At 38.2% G+C, this 22,146-nt stretch overlaps 1 protein-coding gene across 1 annotated transcript; it reads right to left on the reverse strand.

The window, feature by feature from the left end:
• Positions 1-1,137: 1,137 nt before the first annotated feature.
• LOC101291736 lies at positions 1,138-21,986 on the reverse strand. Its single transcript, XM_004303388.1, has 37 exons — positions 21,448-21,986; positions 20,964-21,402; positions 20,364-20,508; positions 19,594-19,872; positions 19,292-19,459; positions 18,992-19,207; positions 18,384-18,478; positions 17,593-17,758; positions 16,751-17,175; positions 16,095-16,218; positions 15,812-15,910; positions 15,633-15,704; positions 15,024-15,161; positions 14,625-14,778; positions 14,157-14,524; positions 12,999-13,462; positions 12,592-12,921; positions 11,884-12,108; positions 11,275-11,365; positions 11,039-11,116; positions 10,576-10,866; positions 10,219-10,416; positions 9,524-10,012; positions 9,066-9,227; positions 8,534-8,863; positions 8,355-8,437; positions 8,071-8,175; positions 7,429-7,657; positions 6,530-6,895; positions 5,743-5,844; positions 4,722-4,871; positions 4,443-4,531; positions 3,862-3,944; positions 3,634-3,749; positions 2,861-2,946; positions 1,870-1,969; positions 1,138-1,701 (listed from the first exon to the last, which is right to left on the reverse strand). The coding sequence occupies exons 1-37, from the start codon at positions 21,851-21,853 to the stop codon at positions 1,636-1,638; spliced, it is 7,527 nt and encodes a 2,508-aa protein (XP_004303436.1). The 5' UTR covers positions 21,854-21,986; the 3' UTR covers positions 1,138-1,635.
• Positions 21,987-22,146: the final 160 nt, after the last annotated feature.

Raw genomic sequence — 22,146 nt, forward strand, 5'->3', positions numbered from 1 at the left:
ATTTATGCCCAGCCCTAGCTGAGATTACATGTCTAGTTTATTCATTTCATTTAAGGACATGATCTGAATCATCGATATAAAACCAAAATGTGCATTTAGATTTGTTTGGATAATATCTCTGCAGTATCGCATCATATATGTGTAAAACATATCCAATAAACATGTGAAGATAATGGTGCCTCCGATATAAATAGCTTGGTGTATGTAGTACGTAGTGTTCACAGTCACCTTCATCTTGTCGATTATAAGCAGCTAAACATGGCGGCATTGATTTCGAGGGGTAATGTTTACCTGAAACTGGCGTTTTTGTTCATGATGTTCCTAACCATAGGAAGCCAAAACACATGTTCGAATCATAAACAATCTACCGAACCACACGGTACTATCCTTCCATTGTAGATCTAGGGACAATGATCTTGGTTTCCATGCCCTCTCCTACAATAGCTCCTTTGAGTTTCGGGTTAATCCGAACATATGGGGGACGACTCTATTCTCTTGCTGGATGGGGTGGATTTCAAATAGTCACCAGTTGAATCACAAGTTCAATATCTATGAAGACAAGCGAGACGGTTTATGTTTATACACAGATCACACATGTTCGTGGTACGTATCACCAAATGGTCCATGTAAGCTTTTAAGCAATGGCACCTTATGGTGTGCTTTCCCCTGGAAAGAGGAGTCCAAAGTGGTGACTGCTAAATTACAGTATGGAAATTGATTACAACTTTTTTTTTTCTTTTTTTCTTCTGAAATCATGTAATAAATTATGAACTCATCGACCACTATTTTTCTCGAGAGTCGATGTTGTAATTCTGCCATGCACATATATATGGCGTATGTTTCTCTATGATATTAATGAAGTTTTCCGGTCCAAGTTTAATTATTGTTTAATTCTCTTTTTATTTAGAGAGACGGAGCAAAATGACTATCGAGGGAAAATGCTCACTAGTTTGGTGGCATGTTTGAGACTGTTATGTCTTACTTGACAATGAGATTGCAGTTGATAATTTGATATCATAAAATACTGACTAGCGCCTTAATAACATTGAAGATCTAGAACCTTAAGATGACTAAGGGCTAAAATGATCATATAACACAACATAAACACACCAGCAATCTGCAAATTTTTTGTTTGTTATGTGTACTAGAACTGAAAATAGAAAAGAAAAAGGAACAATAACCAAAGAATATGTTGTGGAGAATGTTAGAAAGGTTGACATCATTCGGAATTTTCGTCTAGTTTGAGCAGCTCATTTTTACCTCGTGCTCAGGACCTGACGATCTCACATTCAAAATGAGCTCAATCACCCTTAATGAAGCACATAGTGCGACACAAAATTTGGTCTTTGATGCATGTATTTTTCGAAAGGGTGATTGTGCTCGGGATTTGTCCCCTTCAAGTGTACTTTTGGGAATGCCACATCCAGAAGAAAAGTACATCATTACATCACAGATAATATTCCTTTCCAAAAATATATACAAGTTTTTCTAATTTTTGCTCATCTATCTACAGCAGACGACTTAGATCTAGTTCCATTCAACTAAGCCTTCAATCCTAGTTTTTCGTTACAAAACCCTACCTATCTACTACCGGTCTACCCTACCTGTCAGCTGGGATTTCCTCGAGCTAACAAATTACATGTACTGAGCCAACCATTGTTTACACATATCAAGCACAGGAAGTGCATTCGCATGCAATGCCTGCAAAAAGGATAGTACAATGATAAGAATCAGCATACGAGCAGTGAGCTAAGACATAAACTTAAGTTGACCAAATGAAATCATGACATGAGTGTGAATAATCTTTTTCAATGAGATAGGAAATTGTTAAATCAAAGATGAGAGCAATGTTATGGAAAGGAAGGCAACCTGATGAGCTACATATTGGACATCAGCTACACTTCCGCTACGAGAAGCAATTTGGAATGCACTTTTCAGACGCCCACAAACCACACACGCCAGAACTTTCCTGTATGTAAGTAAAACAGATGCTTATGCATCAATAATAGTCAAAGTGAAGTAAAGATTCCAACAGTCTGAAACTACAACTAATTTTACAAAACCATAATGAATTGTTTGTAAAATGGACACGACATAGAACAGTAGCATGCTCCTCTCTCCTACTGTTGTACTACCCAGTAATTATTTGAGTGTGGTAAACACAGACAAGTGTTTTAAGTATGCAGAGGAATAGAATATAAGCCAATAAGGAGGTGTAGGCATATTCGGTCATTTACCAAGCAACAAGATCTTAAGTTTGGGTGTGAATCCATTAACTACAAAGTATAAACTCAATCAATAATCATACAGGGTCTTGTTTCCATGAGACATCATCATAATTCATAAATATGATGAACTGCATGTGGTGTGAGATTAAAAGAGCTCTGCTCTTCCTCATTTCCAGGGGGAAAAACAGAAATGTTTCCTATATTACCAATAATATGTGGAAGTATGAAGTAATTTCAAGAGTATTCGGTTTGAATGCTACATGAAGGGCACAAGCCAGAAGAAGATTGGGAAGACACAGGAGATCCCACCCTCAAAATTCTATCTTGTGTCACAGAAAAGGAGTGTATCTCCCTGTGTTGATGTGTGTAGCATGTCCATGCACACTTTCCAACATGCAACTTTCAGTATAATGCAACTTTCAGATATTCATGGTTCAAGGACTGGTCATGCCTCAAAAATGTATGATTCCATAATCCATACATAAGAGATCAAAATAGAAAATATCTGAACAATCAATGAAATATAAATGTAGTAATTGTATGTCCTCATAAGCAATTAAAAAAGATAGCACTAGTATTATTAATGAATTATGATCACAAACATTAATGGGACCTAGGACAGAAATTATCACCTGTGGCTACTGGTCAACATGTCTATAAGACGGTCAGGGCGTTCTTTGTGTTTGTTAGCATATACATTAATTGCAGCTCCCAACACCTGCAATAATCCAAATATATACATGATCAATTAGGAACCAAATAAAAGAAATACAACAAGTTACCAACTCCAGACAGAGTGAAGTAGTTGGGATACAGAGGTGGCCAGATGTGACACTATGTTACACTTGCAAGTTTGAAAAATAAAGAACCATAGGCTTAAAGTTGTCCTATCAGAAAATGAGTGGAGCGATCAGTATTATCATATATTTCCCGGCTGAATAAGATTGGAGGTATTTTCGTCACTTAAACGTCCCTCTCATATTTGTACAAATACCACCTATTATGATCAAATTCTCACTATTTGCTAATTCATAATTCATTGTAGTGTTTAGTATCACATGATTCACGCGTGCTGCTTTTTGAATTGAGGTGGCTTATAACTTATAAGGGAGTCCATGTCATCAAATCACCAGATAAAGACACATACATAACCGTCGCTTTCATTGAACATGTCAAATAGAGAAGTCAAAGGAAAAGAAGTATATGCCAATGATCACACCTAATTTCTTTTCTACCTCACTAATAATCTGGAAAGCCTCAATATAATTTTGTCTCTTTCAATTTCAAGGCAATCATTTCAAGATTTGCATGTTACCTTTCTGTGTTCACAAAAAGTATCTGCCGACAAGAACCATAAATATTTTTACCAAATGACAGTAGACACATTACTAGGAGAACAAGTTACCTGGTCCCAATCATCATCATCAATGGTCCCTTTAATGTTTCTAAAAAATTCTGTCAGCTGACTACCTTTTTTTCTTTCAGCAAGCGATGCAGCTACACCAGCATATATATCCACAGCTGGAAATTATAAAAGGATGTAATGTTAATAGAAAAGTCCAATATTTCCAGACCCTATTTGCTGCATCAAAGGAATAGATGATTGAAAACGAAGTTATCCTATAATGGCTACCTGGAAGGGTGAATTCATAAATCACTTGGAAAGCCAAATCAAAGTTCTTTTCGACAAGAGATTCAGCAATTTTACACCTTCTCCTGAAAAAGATCGAAGGGGAGAGGAATGAATTCCTTTGCCATCATATCAAAAATATTCACAATTAGTATTGCCATGGCAGACAACCTCACAGGAGGAACAATCACGACTTAGCCATTAACAGCAATAATGACTGTCGGCGACCTCACTGCCCTCCAATCAGTACAGATCAGGAAGGAAGAGTTAACAAGAGAGGGAGAAAAAGAACATGAAGAGATGGGATGCTGGGTGAGGGATGCCAACGCCGGCAGACAAGGAGAAAACCCACAGCTTTTGCAAATCAGGGTACTAATAGACTCTTTCATGCTGGAAAAGAAAAATGATTCTTCCATTGTAAAATAGATATGAGAAAGTACCAGGCGAAATAAATCCCTTTAGATACAGATGTAAAAAGCTTTTGGCAATATTTTGAAGAAGAAAAAAAGAGAAGACAAGAAAAAGAACTAAAGATGTGCCCCATATATCACCCAGCAGTGATCAGGATTCAAAAGAACGTAAACCTGAATGTTTCGGAGTCATTTGGGTTTCCGAAAAGTGAATGTTTCCAATGCGGTCCATCTGAATCATTATAGGATCTCACGACGTCAACCTGCCATGCAACAAACCCACATGAATTATTTCAGACTATAACAACTCAGCTGTTCACTGGACTAAACTTGGATTTAGGGTTTTAGATTCAAAAACATAATATATCTATAGAACTTGGCCATTCTTTTGGTCCACAGTATAGAATATCAAGTCATAGATATCACCGGGAGAAAACTCCATGATACAATTACCTGAATTGATACCCGGGCAGAAAACTTGACAAGTCCTTCCTCAGTGAGCTTTTCAGAGGCACTTTTTCCTTTTCCTCTAACACCCTTTGTCACAAGCTTAGTAGAATCCCCACCTCTGTACCGTGCTGATAACGCTTCATCAAAGTGCATCTACAACCATGATAACAGTATATGAAAACCTAAAGGACATATGTGCAACTACTACATATTCAGTAAATTTGGAAACATTACATAACTAGGTTAATGAAGAAATCTAGGGATCAAACAAAACCAATAGGCGATGATGGAGAGGAATGCCCCAATCCTTATGAGCTCTGGTGCAGGGTCCTATTTTTCCACAGAGGAACTACACTCAACAATCAACATCCTCGCAGACCCCCTCACGTTGCAAAACCTGAGCCAAATATGTGTAAAACCCAAACTAGGTGACATAAAGCTGCTGGTTTCCAGCTGCACATATGGTTAACCCAGCTGCAATACTAGGAAATCTAGGCATCCGACCAAAGAATATTGGCAATGGTGGATAAACCTAGCTTTATAAGGTTTTCTGTGAAGTCTTATATTTTACCCATCAGACAGTATCCAATGGGCGCACACACAGAGGCAATGTGGTCACTAGGCCATTTAAAAATAAGACAAGCTAAACAAACAAAGAGGTATGATCATTAGCACACCTTCAGTTGTAAATCAAAGCTGTTTTCAGGTTAAAGGTTCGAATAGAAAGTTCCATAAAAAGCAAGTACATGTCAACTTTGGTAAGCAATAGCACCAAACATGGAGATCAACATGCTTTAAAATATTAAACTACGAGGGGAAAAATCCTTCAATTGTATCCTAGTTTGAAATACTTATGTTTGGATCATGAACCAAACCAACACTTATTTTCCTTCTTACATATTTAAATAGCAGGGCTAATTACCAAACTACCAGGCTGAAAATCATTAAGGAGAACACTAATAGCCATATTGCAAGTAGTTCAAGACAAATTAAGCCAGTCCAAGAGCAAAAGTTAAGAGCATACCTTGGAATTTTCCAAATGTTTTATAGCTTCCTCTTGCAAAGAAGAGTTCATAAAAAGTTGAATGCAGCAGAGTCCAGCAGCGACATGGTCCTTCTTAATAACCTGAAAAATGGAGTAAATGTAAAAACTCAACTACATTAAATTAAAATAGGATAGTCATGCACCTTTTAAAAATAAAATAATGCACCATTTTAGCAGGGGTACTTGTAAGATGTTAACTGCTCATGCTGAATGCACTTATGAGTCTGGACAATATAGAACAGTTAACTATATACTAAAATTCTGTGAGGAATCAGTTCATGCCCGTTGAGGACAACTCATAGTTTCATCTTGGTCAGGTTTCTCAAACTCCAATAAAATTGTCTCAAACAGGAGAGGCTAGAAAGAAATTATTGGGATTGTCATTTGATTTTTGTAATACTTGTGTAAAAAAAATTTATTTGGTTTATGTCAATATAGAAAGTAAATACAGAATAAAAAACTAAAAGTCTGTGTTACTTGCTTATTAACTGTGGCTCATTTAAGTTGGAACATATTCTGCAATGGGTCTATGACAACATTCAGAATTATGCTACGGTGAGTGCTATGTCATTTCTTATTTTCCTAGAATTTCCTTTTGAAACAGAGGCTCAGACTGTATTTTGGACTACCATCAGTCCTCCATTTGTTGTCCAAAATGGGGTGGACTATTTTCAAGATACAATTTACACAACCAAAGCAATTAAAAAGTTGAAGACACAAAAAAGCATCATTTGTTAGCGGAAATGATTGAATTAATACTAAATACCTGAAACTTGTATAAGTAATTGAAATGCCTATGTGTTTCACAGTAGACACAAATACGAGCAAGGGCAGCATCTGTATGCTGGATCACTGCTACATCTTGTGGGGTTGTAGATGACATTCTTGTTGAAATCACTTCTTCTAAAACATGCATTGCGCCATAGCCAACACACAAGTCACACAAATCATCAATGGTCCCATAATCAGTTCCTAGAGGATCTGGTCTTTGAGGGGATGAAGATGAGGATGCCACCCCCACTACTGATGGCTGAGGAGGTGGAGGAACAGCATTTGGAGGAAAGAACAACACGCAAGCATCATTATAGTGGCCATGCCTGAACATGAAATTGAGTAAATGCTGCCTGGCATACTGCAAGAGATTGAAAGATAATTACACATCAAGGATCTCATAATTGACCATTAGTATAACATTATAATACACAATGGCACAGGAGAAATGATAGCGAGAATACCACTGTTAATTACATAAAGATAATAGGAATCTACCTTAATTTGTACTTAATAGTAAGATTTCTGCTACCAAACAAGAACAAACTAATTTTTGGGAAATTGTTTACACATAAAGAATAAACACTCTTATTTAATGTTTATTATTATTATTATTATTTTAGTTTATAATATAATATAAATTGCCCATATTACCCATTGTCTCATGCATACAATGCTCCCTTCCAAAAGGATATTACTGACAATTTACATAATAAAGTAACTTCAAAAGAATAGAACAAGAAAGAGGGTGTCTAGATTGACCTTTGAGGTCTGCAAATAACAAGACCCTGTTGGGTTTAAGCAGATGCTAATCATTCATTCTCTTTAGAATGGTGTGCTAGGCATCATATATGAATCATCTTAGCTTGAGAGTACGAGGAATTTGCCACTTACTTCTTGTAAATAGTTGACACACTCAACATACCGAACACTGTCTAAGTTGCTGCGTGGTCCATCTTCAAAGTCTGACAAGTATGTGGAGCTGCTATTTGCAGATTCGAGAGAACGCCTGGATCTCTCTGAACGAGGAAATGTGGATGGCATGTATAACACATTAAGATATGAATCAGCAGAAAGAGAATCATCCAAGATTGTAGGTGCACTTTTAGCCAAATGTTCATACCTGCAGTATACATTTCATTTCCAGATTATACATCATAAACCCTAAATTAACAGTTTAGCATAGAGTACACCAAAATTCTATCAGAATAGCATGTCAGACAGCGTCTTGTTCAGAATCAGCTAGCATAACTAAGACCTGGTACATCATCAACACTACAGTGCCTCTCATTCAACCAAGATCACTGATTAATATAAACACTGTACATCAGAAATGTACTATATAGGCCATCAGGTTTGATAGTATTCTAGTCATTACTAAATTAGGCACACTGAAAACAAAAATTGATTTATTATCTAACTGAAATACGATGACACTTCACTTGACTCTCAAAATTAGCTCAGAGAGCAACCCCAAAGGTTTTGACACATGACAAATATTAAAATTCTGACATCAAAGCTGGAATGGCATCTTACATGGAACGAACAGCTGAAACATCAACTGGCGGACCTCCTTCAATTGTATTGATTATCTCAAGAATAACAGGAACAGGATCATCTTTGTACAATTGAAGAGCTTGCCTGAACATCATAGGAGGACAAAAATATTAGTAAGCACATGTATTGTCACTCAGAAGGGGAAACAATAGAACAAAAAGCAATGAGAGGAGGCAAGGTGAAATAGAGATTGTAGAGAAAGGAAAGATCATTGTTTTATATTAACCATTAAAATGCCAAAAAAGATATATAAATTCACGTACTTAAACTTCACGCGAGCTTGTGCATAGTGCTCCATCCGAATCAAAGCATGTCCCCAAGCATTCCAAACAGGAACCACATCAATCTGAAAGAAGCACCAAATACTCGTAAGCTCCACATACTTTTCAACAATACAGAAAAAGTTGACTACTAGTCTACTACAGATTCCACAAATTATTACCTTGCACTTTTTACACGTATATACAGCCATGCTGTACCGTTCTTCCACAATCAGCCTATCACGAAGAGAGGCAGATGACTCTTTGTCTGCAATATCATCTAGCGAAGCCGCAATTCCAGATCCCAGAAGACTCTGAAGGAGCTCTGCACGTCCTAGCCAAATGTCTGCCTGCAATATGACTTCAGATAGCTCATCTGTGGACTGACTACCGACACTAGAGCTACCAGCATCAGAAGATGCATCATCAGCATCTCTACTTCTTTCAGAATTGCTCGACAAATCGCTGCCGCCCACAAGCTTTCTCAATAGCGATTTAGCATAAAGTAATCCCTGCAAAAGTGTGCAACGAGAATTAGTTTTTCATTCACAAACTAGATTGCACATAATGATGATGTCCGAGCAATGGCACTCCCTTATATTTTGCATGGGGAAAATGAATGTTATGGCTTTTATTGGTTATGGAATTGGGACTATGACATAATTATCAATTTAACTCGGATCATGCGTTCTAAGAGCTTTGGTGAAGGGATACCTGTACAAACGTCTCTGTGGCATGATATGCTCGACCAATGGTTTCCACAGATGCAGTCTCTGGCAATTGTTGGGAACTCAGTACATTCTTCATCTGACTTACGCACAAATCCAATGCAGTTTTTGCGGACACAGAATCATCTGAGCATAGAGAAAGCAGTGCCTGAACAGAGAAAGCCTTAACTCTTAGCAACAGAAACAGATGTCTAGACAAGAACTTGGCATGCAAGAGACACCAGTTCTACTTTAATTGCTTTTATACACAAAAACTTCCTACAAATCACAAAAAGGCTTCATCCGAGGAAAGTATAATTCTAACAGTAAGCACACAGCAAACTGATGAAAATGCTTTCCTCAGATGCTTGAATACCTTGGTAAGATTGGCAAATAGCAATATGAAATATATTTTGCCTTGCTGTCTTTACTATACATCCTGAAAGTCCTAGCCAAGTGCAATACCTTGAAAAGTGTTATGTCGGGAGCACTCTCGTACCGGTGAGATGCACGAACGGCTTCATCCTTCAATGGATCACCAGATAGCATCCATTCTTCAGAAATTGAAATCGAAGGAAGCCGTTCTTGCCCATCAACAGAATAACTTGAAGCACGATCCTCCTGGATTCCAGCCATGGCCTCCCAAGCTACTTTTTCAGAAGGTGTCAATCCAGAACTCTTTCTTTTACGGTAACCATCTTTCGGGGTGGACCTGTCTCCACTATTTCGTGGAGCCCATGAGAAAGCTCTGCGAGCCTCTTTTTGCAAGTTACTGAGACTGCTGGTGAAGGAAGACTTCACAGGTGCACCTGTTCTTGTTTTCTGCTTCAATCTTGTCCCAGAAACAGATACTCGATGTTCTCTTGGGGGAGAGCTAATACTGATTGCAATAGCTCTAGTAGCATAGGCAATAAGCACATTATTGTCTCTCAACAAAGGAAATTCTTTGAGAATCTGTCAAATAAAAGAAGTCACTAAGTAATAGCATAGAAGTACAAACCAAGCATGAGAGCATGGAAAATGCCAGACTCAATGAGGAAACATGATCCAACTTTTACACCTTTGATGTTGTATGTTGTAACAGATATTCATACGGTAATGAATTCAGTCTCAAAAACAATCTTATGTGATTGAAAGCATTTTAAGAAGCTATATCTTACCAAAGCTGCAGAGTGTAGTTGTTTCCTCATCAGAAGAACCTCAAGTATCAAATGAGGGTGCTCATGCAAGGAAGAACATCTTTGCTGCCACGGCAATGGCAATGAAGCCAGAACACGAAGACCCAAGGCCCATGAATTAAGCCGAGAAACCTCAACATCTGAAAGATTCCCTTCTCTTCGCTTCAGGAAGAAATGAACCTTTACAAAAGGTCAAAACACAAAAGTTATACCACTAGATAAATGACGTTCAAAACTCAAATACTACTCTATGAATCAGATAAAATTTCCATGATAATTCACCGAAAGAAGAGAAGGTCAAAACACAAGTTATACCACTAGATAAAATTAATTACTTACAAGAAGCTGCTTCGACCGCAAATCAGGTAAAAGCTGCATCGCACCCATGGCAACTGGTAGAGCATCATCTGAGTCACGCAGTGAAGAAAGAAATCGTGAAGCTTCTGCTGGACCTCCCCCACTGAGAGGATCTGCAGTCAAAAGCTTCACAAGTTGCCGGCCCTGCAGTTCTCTACGCAAATCAATGGATAACCCAGTGCTTTCAGCCACTTCTAAGGCAGCAGAAACGGCTCCTTTTCCAGCTAATCTAAGTGCTAACCCCTCAGGATCTTCCTTACATTCTGCCTCAACCTGGCAATGAAAGGAGTTAAAAAAGAGAAAATACAGAAGAAACTTAAACAATAAGGAGAAGTTTGAGTGATAATTTGGGCTAGCCTATAAAAGTCAATAGACTAGCCCAAATATGTATAGTTTCTATCACTTTTTAATTTTTATTATGACATTAAAAAGGCCAGAATTAAACCTCTTGCCAGCTGCTATAATGGTCATCTGCACTTAGAATGTGGCTGTACCTCAGCAAAGCTTGTCTCCTGTACATTACCTAGGCATACAAAAGGAGTATATCATCAACAAGAGCAGATTAAGTTCAGCTAGTAACATAAAGTACCATTGTGATTTCATCTGAAGCATCAAGAGAGCACTTTAGAATTAAGAATATAATGAAACAATTTCTCAAACAAGAAAATAAGAAAGTAGTACCTCTTCCCTAATAGGATCACTTTGAGGCAGATGGCAGCTGCACATGGTGAGTACGTCTAAAGCAGCATTCAGTTCCCATTTATGCATACACCTGGAAAAAGCTTTGTATGATTTCGGAAAGTTTATGGAAAGATGCATAATGAATCCATGTAAATCACTGGTACATGCTAACACCTTTTTTTAATGAGAAATGAATCTCTACTGACAAGGGAAGAACAGAAACAAGAATCATAAGTAGTGGACAAGAAGTTCAAACCAGCAAGAAAGAAAATAAGGACAAAGAAGAGCATGGTCCCAATTACCTCACATTAAGAATATTGGGATGACTCACAACATGTAATGGCAGGAAACCAATATTAAGTAGTGATAGAGAAATTAGGGGTAAACCAGAACAACACATTCTTATATGATATTAAAACATCTTCATGACTTTTCGAACAATTATAAATTCAAAACGTGAGAGATAGAGCATGCAATACCAATTAGGCAAATAATAAGAAAAACACAGCTCCACAAATGGAAAGAAGCTGATAACAGTATATAAATGCCATAGAGAAATATCATGCTCTACTAGCATGAACCAGCGTAACTATACACCAAGTTACATACTTAAGAGCAAGTCGGGCAGCCTCTTCTTTATCCTTCAACCGCAGGCAATACTGCCAACTAGTGCTCCAAATGCTGTTGCCACCATAACCCTGAGAGTGTCCAGAGACTAACTGGTTTTCTTCCTCATGTTCAATGAGTAGCTGAAGGAGTTGATCTGAAGCTCCATTGCGCAGAAAGCGATCAGAAAGTGCAAGAGCATCCATAAGTTTTCCATCATCTATCAATCTGTAAAATGCAAGCATCAGTTACAGAAAATAGTATGTAACAATCACTTGAAACTAAGATGAGAATACCTGCCCTAAAATTAACTATATTAGAACAGAGTTTCCTAATAACAACCCACCCTCCAATAAAAATTAACTCCATATCAATATTCTCTCGAAACTAGATAATTTGTGCATAAAAGGAGCCACGGAGGCTATTCCAACATATGTATACATATCATTCTCGTAGTGTCCTTACATCTGAGAACGCTTCTTTCAGTTTAATTATCCAGAATCTAAACCAGTCATACTATTTTTGTTTCGTTCTACTGGAAGATCTCTGAGTATACACTGTAGTAGGTCCTCCTTTTAAAGTCATTTAGCAATGTGGGTCCTAAGAATTCAAAGAAAGCATGCCAGGGTGTAGAAAGCACAGTGTTACAGAATACCAGAATAACAAGTTACCATCTACATGAATGCTGACTAAGAAAGATCTATATAATACCGTTGTACTGCTTTCTCATAAGGTTCTTCATTTTCCCAATCAAAAGAAAGGAAAACTGAAGTGTCAAACTCAGCAACATCTGATTTAGATGAATCACGCCATGAATCAAGAGCAGTGCCACCTTGACTATCGAGATCTGGTAAAGCTGTCAGAATACTATTACTAACAACATCATCGACTTCTGACTCAGTATCACTGTCAAGCTCACGGAGCCTCTTGATAGCAGCTCTTGATTCACCACCATTGTCAGTTTGCTTAACTGTTACAGCAAACTCTGAAACTCGATGCAGGTTAGTTTGCATTTGTATCCATCGGTTTAAAGTTGGGAACCTGTACAGCAAACAAGTAATATTACATATCACATAGTAAGTAGGATAAGAGAAATCATTTTCAGGCAAGAAGGTAACCTCTCAGATTGATCAAGAGCAAACTCATAAAACAACCGGTCAACATCTGGTGCCTGTAGAAGTCCATCATCCAAGGAGCCCGAGATAGAAGAATTACTGCCATTGTACAAAATACTACTCCCAAAAACACATGCCAGGACTGCCCTCACTGGTGATAGTTTGACTAAATGTTTTACAATATCTAACTGCAAAGGGTAGAGAGGGATTCCAGGCAAAGCTGAAGAACGCGAGTAACAATTAGGCTTAGCTTCTTTGAAAGATGGGGACAATACTTTATTTTCCGAACCACTCTTAGGGAAGGTGGGTATGACTGGAATACAAGCCCATCCATGGCCAGAGCGTGGGGGGTAAACTGGAGGTACACATGCTGAAATTACTTCATGCACAAAATCTGCACACATAATCTCAGCTACCTTACCAGCTGCATCAGTGCTGCCCCGGTCAAAGACAAGACGGGTTAACAGCTGCAAAATATAACCACAACATATCCATAATCAGCAACGGTCATGTTATACCAAGTTGTAAGATAAAGAACCTATCACCTTCCAAGTTAATCAAGTAGATCATAATATATTAAGTACCAGAGCTTCGACAATGGGATTCTTAATGGAAACAGACTACTGAAAATAAACAAAGATGGAATATTCTACACCTAAGAGATACCATTGACCCTTTTATATCATTATTACCATCTAGGATCTACTAGATATGCACTCCTTGGGATATATAATCAGATTATCAGTTTTTCCATAAATAGCACTATTATTACAGTATTCTATTATTCCAGTATATTGAAGTCGGTTCGGTCAACAGTTCTATTTAAATTGGATTACTTCAAAACCGGTACCAATATGAGAAGCAGGGGAAACCATTCATTAAATAGTCAATCTCCACTCAATGATCAGGTATATATTAATTGCATGCTTGTGCAACACTCCTAGTTCATACCACACCAACCCAAGCATAGATCATCACTGGACTAAGAGTCAAATATCATGATATATATAGTGTGTGTGCGCCTCTAAAACACTATCATATTATGTTAAATTACATGCATAACTAAACCTCACCAAAAGAAGTGATAATGGGAATAAATGTCAAGTAAAGAGCACCTACTTCAGAGCAACTGCTAAGAAAGAGAAAGAAAATGAATCTTACATCCTTGGGCCACTCATACACGAGGGAGAAAAAGTTGAAATCATGAGTTGTATCTGTGCCATCAACTATGTCACCAATTGCTGCAATGTGAAGAATAAATTGGGAAAGATATGTCATGGGTTTGGTGCTTAATGGACCAAACAATCTCTTCCCACTGTCCTTTACATCATAATCAACAGGCTGCACACTAGTTTCTCCAATTGTGGAACTTGAAGGTATCTGTTTGGCAACTCTTAGCCCCAGTCCAAGAACTCCATCCTTGTCAAAATCAGATAGAACCTTTTGGTCAACAGTAGGGCCTTCTCCTTTAGAAAAATTCAGCTCTGATTCCTCATCTGCCACAGCTCTTGCAAGATTGTGGAGCTTACCTATACATTTATGGATTAAGGACATGTTACAGGCATATGAAGCCAAACATCATAGTTCCCCTTCCATGGCCAAAACTAAGAAGGAAAACGGAAAACGTACCACTGAGAAACTGTCGCTTGCCTTTGTGAGCATCTTCAATCATATGATGTAGCATATCAAGAACACGTTCCCGTTGGCCCAATCGTTGGGAATCCTTTGGTGAGGAGATTAACATCTCCCCAGACAGAGTGGCCTGAAGGGCTGGAGGATCATCCTGAAAATGATAGAGCAAGGATCAATAACTAAGTAATTTCTTACTTTACGTTTAGTATTTAAAACATTAAGCACTCGCATCATTGACTATCCTAGGGCTGGAAAGTAACCTAAAAGTAAAAGAACAAGTAAGACCAGTAACTAGTTATTTTGTTTAGTTCATTGCCCAGCAGTCTTCAAAATAAGTTAGTGCATCTATGCCAATAAGACCCCTCTCAATTAAACAAAGGTATACCAAGATCTCACCTGATCCAAGAACTCATGTAAACGCTTAAGGATTCTTTTTAGAACAGAAATAACTCCCACTTCAAGAATCTGATCCCAGTACGTGGAGCCCATCTTTGGAGAAACTCCTGGATATATCTCAGACAGCATAACTTGAGCCTGCATATACATAGAAAACACCAAAGGTTACTGTAGATAAACAACTGGAGGCTGTACATTTGGTCTCAAAAAGTTATACGATTTCAACAAAAGGTTAAATCAAAACAAATACTCATAATATGAAAGGAGACCATGTCATAGCCTATTTTGAAAAAGACCTAACCATATGGTAAAGATAATGCCGGTTCTGCATTAAACTATTTATGGACTACTTAAAGGGAAGGAATAAGGACAAAACTAATTAGGAAACTTTCCATATCTCACATCAGTTTTTCACACAAGAAATTTCCAACTCAAGTTAACTTGGTAATTCCTAAGTCCTAACTTGGCCATTCCAATATTAATAATAAAACTGCAAAAGCTCCATAATCTTTTTTAATTATGGACACATTTACAAAGATAAAATATATAAAAAATTTGTGTAGTTTTTCCATGATTAAAAACTTCAAATTCAAGAAGTTTGAGCATTACCTGATCCAAAAGCTGCTGGGACATCTTTGCAGACCGTGCCGAAGTTGCAGCAACATCAATACAAAGAAGAATCTGGCAGAATATACATAAAACATCAGCTTAAACCATAAAATCAATTAAGATATTCGGCCTCAAGTTATGACAGTGGGAAACACAGATTTAACAATCCAGGCACTTACTGCAGCCAAAGGACCTAACTGAGATCGTAAAGATGAAAAATCCAGATCATGTACGGTAGAAGTTCCATCATCAGCAGCACGAGAGACTACATCTTCTACCTAGAAAATCTAGTAAAGTCAGAGCTACTTCCTAAGTGCCCAAGGTGAAAAGAAAAGAAACAAAGAAGGTAAAGCAAAACTGGAAACAAAGATGCACGATTTGGTAGCAGTTTTTCCATGCATTTGGGTATAAAGCTGATAAGCATAAAGTAAATGGTTACAAATTATTGGATCGGAATCATACCGACTGTCTTCTGACAGCACCATCAACCCATTCAGCTAATTCAAGTGTAGCTCTATCTTCTGCAGACAATGAGAATCGATGCACTGCTTCTTCCCCAATGTCATACTTTGCCCTTTGCATGCAACTGCATAACAAAAGAACAAAAAATTTTACCTAGAGAATAGAAGGTTCAGCAATGTATTACAATTTACTAGACTATTATTTGACTATTTAATATTTTTGAGAGCAATGTCTCACATGAAATGCAAGACACTGCATAAGATCTTATAAGGTATTGGGCCCTCCCATTGACAGTTGGTGTCAGGCTGGGTGCTCAAATTTTATCATGACATTGCTCAACTGTCCGGCCCAATGGTTACACAGTACTCAGATGCCACCCAATATAAGTTCTCCACATGTATGGCTCAGAGTTCACCAAAGTAATTTCCCACATCAGAAAGGTACGACCTTATAAGGTGTTTGACCGACACATTGCCAAATAATTTTGGGTTAGATTCTCAAATGGTATCATCTATCATGTTGCATATACCACCACTATTTTCTATCATTTTGGTACAGCAGTGATCATCATAGTTTATAACAGTCATAAATTTCCCACGAAAAACAACTCATTCCATTAACCAATATGAAGTGATTAAATAGCCTGTAAAACTCACAGGTTAAGTAGCTTAGATGGTGCAGCTCGTAATACTGTCAATGCTTCCTTCCATTTCCACTGACGTTCAGATAATGGAAGAAGACGCTGCAAAATTGACAACCGCCATTCCCACTCTTCAATAAAGTGTTTAGCAATTGACACTCTCCACTCCACCGCTTGTCTTCCACCCCTATTCATACCATCACTAAGAGCATGATCAAGGTCCGCTATTGTTGAAGGAAGACAGTGATGTAATATCTCAAGGAGTTTCCCTGTGAAAGATATAACCAATTCATTTCCCCCTTCATATGTAGTTAGATTGATCTGTTCTGAAGTACATGTGTAGTGTGCTTCAGAATAATTCTCTGGTAAGGCACATTGATTCAAATTGAGAGACTGATCATCCATATGCAAGAGTGAAATTATGACATTCACGATCATGATCTGCAACAGTGAACAAAACCTTTGAAATAGTGGAAATGAATACAGCTGTACAGGCGAGTTAATCAATTTTTATATTACCATGTAAATTTGGAAATTAAAACTGATGATATTAGATACAGATCATGAGAATTGGATTCAAAGAAAACACTGAAGTTCATGTATATTTGGAGGGTCTGCCAAATAAGACTGGAAGTTTTCAGTCAGTACATGATTAAATAACTTTTCATGCATTGCTTTATGATTTTAAAATCATGAACAACAACAACATGCCACACATTAGGTCAAGAAAACAAATGGCAAGTGCTTGCAAATTGAAGTTGTCATAAAGATAAGAACCAGACCAGTTCTAACAACCACATAATGGAGGTAAAATTGAAAATGTTAGACTGGGAGAAACAACATTCACGAACAGATTACCTTGCGGGGGATAGTATTTACAGCCTCCAAATGGTTCTGCAGGTCTTTTAGATAGCAAAACGCAACTTGATGACTTTCAGCGGTCATACTCTTTTCCATCATTCCAAGTGCAAGAACGGCTGAATCTAGAGCATACCGCATGTGCATAAGTTCAATATCCTGCATCCTACCATATAATAAAATAGAATAGGGAAAGGCCAAAAGATCAACACAATAAGAAAAGTGGATCAAATCCCAACATAGAATAACAACAATGAATACCAAAAATATAACTTGTGTGCACAGATAATTTGCAGATCTTTTTAAGGGTTGGATCACTCCAACTCTTTTTTCTTCTATAGATTTTTGTTTCTTTAAAATTCTAAGTTTCTTGTATACCCCCAACCCCATCGGCGTGGCTTCCTAAACAAATGTCCTACTAACGTACAAAATAAAATTGACTAACTTGATATATCTGCGACCAAGTGTATGAATAATTAAATCTAGCAGCATGTTATTAAGCAACCCCATGAATTCTTCATATTTGTAACCATGGAAAGTGCAAGAAAAATTTCATTCTTTTGTTACAAGAGAAAACAACCACAGAATCAGCGGCGAGAACTACTAACTACTTGCTCGTCAGGTTATCAACTTAGAAAATAGTAAGCACTGATAGCATGAGTAAAATCACTGTATCCTCAATATCATAATGTTTACCCTTCTCTTTGTACATCCAGTCATACATAAAGACAAATAATTGTGCATAACAAACTACATTTGTACCCTATAAGGTATGACACATGAATACCCACCTCTTCCAGGCTTCTAAAGTAGAAGCAATTGGCTGCATGCTTATCAATTCAATAGCATCCTTAAACTTTATGCCTGGGACAACATCAAACAGTACCTACAGAAAATGCATCCTGTCAAACTTCGACATTCATGTATAAGTGTACAACAGAACTGTTCAAAAGAGTACCACCCCAATACTCACATACTGAGGAAGAGGTAATATGAGAAAAACAAAAGGCTCAATGATTGTTCAAATGAAGCTCTCTAAACCATCAACCAAGTATTTTTACCACAACAGGAAACTATGATCTTTCTTTTCTTATTCCAGCTGCAAGAAGTCTTTTAGATGACCAACCAAATTGTCCAACATGAGTAATTCTGCACAGACAGACATATGTCGCTCACCTTTGGTATCTCTGTTAAGCAGTTTAAAGATATTGCTTTTAGTGTGTTTCTCCTTTGAGCCGAATGTAATCTGAATTTGTGCGACATGATAGGACTCATAGGAGGTCTACTTTTGCTGGACATATTCTCTCTTTCTTTTTTGGATTAAATATCACTTAACTTTCGTGCCAATAAATCAATAAACTAATCGCTAAATGGTTATAGTTAGGTCTCGAAGACTCACCCGAAGAGGACTTTGAGCGGAAAGCCTTTCCAGTACAAAGTTTTCAACGAAAGGGTCTAACTGGGCATCTTCACCATTGTATGCTATTTGGTCTTCTGCCGACAATGTCAGTGATAATTTGGAATTCCATGATTGGCCAGAATTGACACAGGCCACGAAAGAGGCAAGATCGAGTTGATAACATAAAGAATCACAAAGGTATTCCACACAAGATATCTGCCAATATATAACACTTACGGTTAGTTACATATTTCATTTTGAGAGTAACTATCACAATTATAAAACTTTAAAGAAAAGTACCTCATCTGACTGGTTACTATAAAGGGAAGATTCTTCCAATCGTAAAACCTGCGACTTTGTTTTCCACAGCAGTTGCATTAATTTCCTTCGTGCTGCAGTTTTGCCAGACAGTAAATCCCAACCCATGGCAGCTACTAGCGGCTGAAGACGAGGGAACAATAAAAGAATCTGCGGAGAGATGAAACGAGAAAGGGTTCAAATTATACTACCAATTAAACACCAAGTAATAATATACCCACAGAAGAAGGAAAACATCATTTTTGTACTCACAAATCTATTCAAATATAAAACTAGGCACATACATTGCTAGCTTCTTGAAGCTGCTCCCTCTTCACCACAGACAAAGCTGTTTTGATGACACATTCAAGCAGGTGTAGACCAGAAACACGAGCATAATGGTACATGTCTCTCATGCAAAACGCAACCACACTACTGAAGGGAGAAGTTTTATCATTTACATCTGTTCCAGGTTTTAATTCTTCAAGATATCTTTGAAGACGTTCAAGAGGTGGCGGAATCTGATTGTTATCAAGAGATCTATACATCTCAATCTCTTTTGAGAGTAACTCATCTTGAAGAACCTACAGAAAGCCACATATAAATTCAATGTACCCCTTCAAGAATATATACATATTGCTAAAAAGAAATAACTTATATAAAAGTGTGATAAGGAATGCTCAAATACTGTATAAACATTAATGGAATTTATGTTTCATAAGACAATACTAGTGGTCATAATAGATATATAATATAACAGACATTCATTGTTAACAGCTAGCTTCTTCATCAGAAAACCACCCTAATTAGATTCGAAAAAGACTATGGACCTATGAAACTGGGAGAGCTGGTATACCTACTTCAGGCTTAAGCAGTTCGTAGATACATGCATACAATAACATAAGTTTCCGGATGCTATGAAACAACACTCCAAATAAGGAACGCATCCCAAATACCGTTCCAATTGGAAATTCAAACCTCAAGCATAATCATCTAATTATAAGAAGTTAAATTATAGGAGAGTGGGCATAAAGTAAAAATACAAAAGATTGCTGACAAAGACTTGTAGCATTACTTGTATCATTTTAACAAGATGCCCACAGCTTGAAGCAAGAGCTGCACTATAAATCTGCAGTAATTTTTCTCGCATGTCTCGCCAGGAATCTCCATATCCCTCCTTTCCTGATGACACCATCTTGAAGAGATCTTGCAAAGCAATGCTTTAAAAAGAATGCAACAATTTGAGATGGAAATAACCGAGATATAATGGGAAAGAAAATGAACGGAAATTAACATCAAGCAGGCGATCATAATATTAATTAGAACAAGCAATATTGCTCCATGTTGTCACAAAAGAACGATCGTAAAAAGTAAGAACTTCACTAACTGAAGAACCATAACTTTTCATATTCCTAATTCCCCATCTGAGCACCATGCCTACAATTCCTGAAGCATATCAAGAAGTACATATATAAAGCTCTCGTTAAACTGAACAACCCTCCTATCTATCACCTTTTGATACAAACACTAAAATCCAGAAACATATGTCAAATTCTAGTACTGCTTAACCCATCCAAAAACCTTTAATATCAGTCTATCCGGGTTCATGGTCTTACACGGCTTCAAATGTTAACTACCCAATCAAAGAAATGAGCATAAGCATTAGAATACATACCGATACTCGGTCTCCTCCACTCCATAATCAAGGTGAAGGAACTGAATCCGCGAAACCACTCCATCCACTTGACCATCCTTGATGCACTCTTTCATAGCATCCAAGTGAGCTAGCTGAACACTCCTCTGTATCATCCGAAGCACCTTCACATCCTCCTCTTTCGGCATATCATCCCTCCTCACTGTAACGGCCATACCCGAAGCATCATCTCCCTCCCAACCCCTCACTTGCCTCTGTACATTCCAACACAACGCATCGAAAACATCGGCATTCTCCCACACTAGGCTCCTCAAGCACATCAACTCCCCCTCCTCAATTTCCACACTAGTCTCACTCACTTGACTCACTACTGCTAGCGATTCCGGCTTCAACCTATTCACTCCCAACTCCAACACTCTATCCAAAACCCTAACGCCCCGCTCCAACTCACCGCCGCCGTCTCTCAGCTCCTTGCTCGCCGCACCATCCATCAACTCCTCGAAACCATCGCTCTTCTCCTTCTCCTTCTCCTTCTCTATGCTCCCCAAATCGAAACCCTTCCTGAGGCTCTCGGAAACCCTATCGATCAAGCTCTGAACCAGCAATAAAAACTCGGCGCGCAGCCGCAGCGTTTCGGGATCGAATCCCCAGGCCGACGAGGCGTTGTCGAATTGCAAGAGCTCGACGGTGGACAAGTAAGTGAGGATCGCTGGGGAAGGGCACGACGGCGACCAGAGAACATTCTCGAAGCGGCCGGAGTGAGCGACGATGGTCTGGAGCACGGCGAGGGCGAGGTTGGGGTTCCGGGCGCGGAGGGCGATGATGATCGCCCGGAGAGGCTCGAATTGGCCGAGGAAGAGGTGGTTCGCGGCCAGGCGGGAAAGGATTTCGGTTTCTTTGTCCAGCTCCATTGCCGGTTCAGCTCATCGGGGGACTAGGATTTTCACGAGAGCTGTACCAACTTTAACGAACGAGAAACAAGGAAAACGACGTCGTTGCGGAGCAACTTAATGCACTTTAGTGACTAGTATACCACTATACCGTGACAAAAATAAGTCCTTGTGTAGTTGTGTTATATGGAGCCATTCCGGCGTAGAACTTAGATACAAGTTTATTGAATATCGTTCTTTTTCTCCTAACATTACATCATCATCATCCGATACTCCATCCCTGCGTCAATATATATATATATATATATATATAT

This window comes from Fragaria vesca, linkage group LG6 (assembly GCF_000184155.1).
Source record: "Fragaria vesca subsp. vesca linkage group LG6, FraVesHawaii_1.0, whole genome shotgun sequence".
Taxonomy (NCBI): domain Eukaryota; kingdom Viridiplantae; phylum Streptophyta; class Magnoliopsida; order Rosales; family Rosaceae; genus Fragaria; species Fragaria vesca.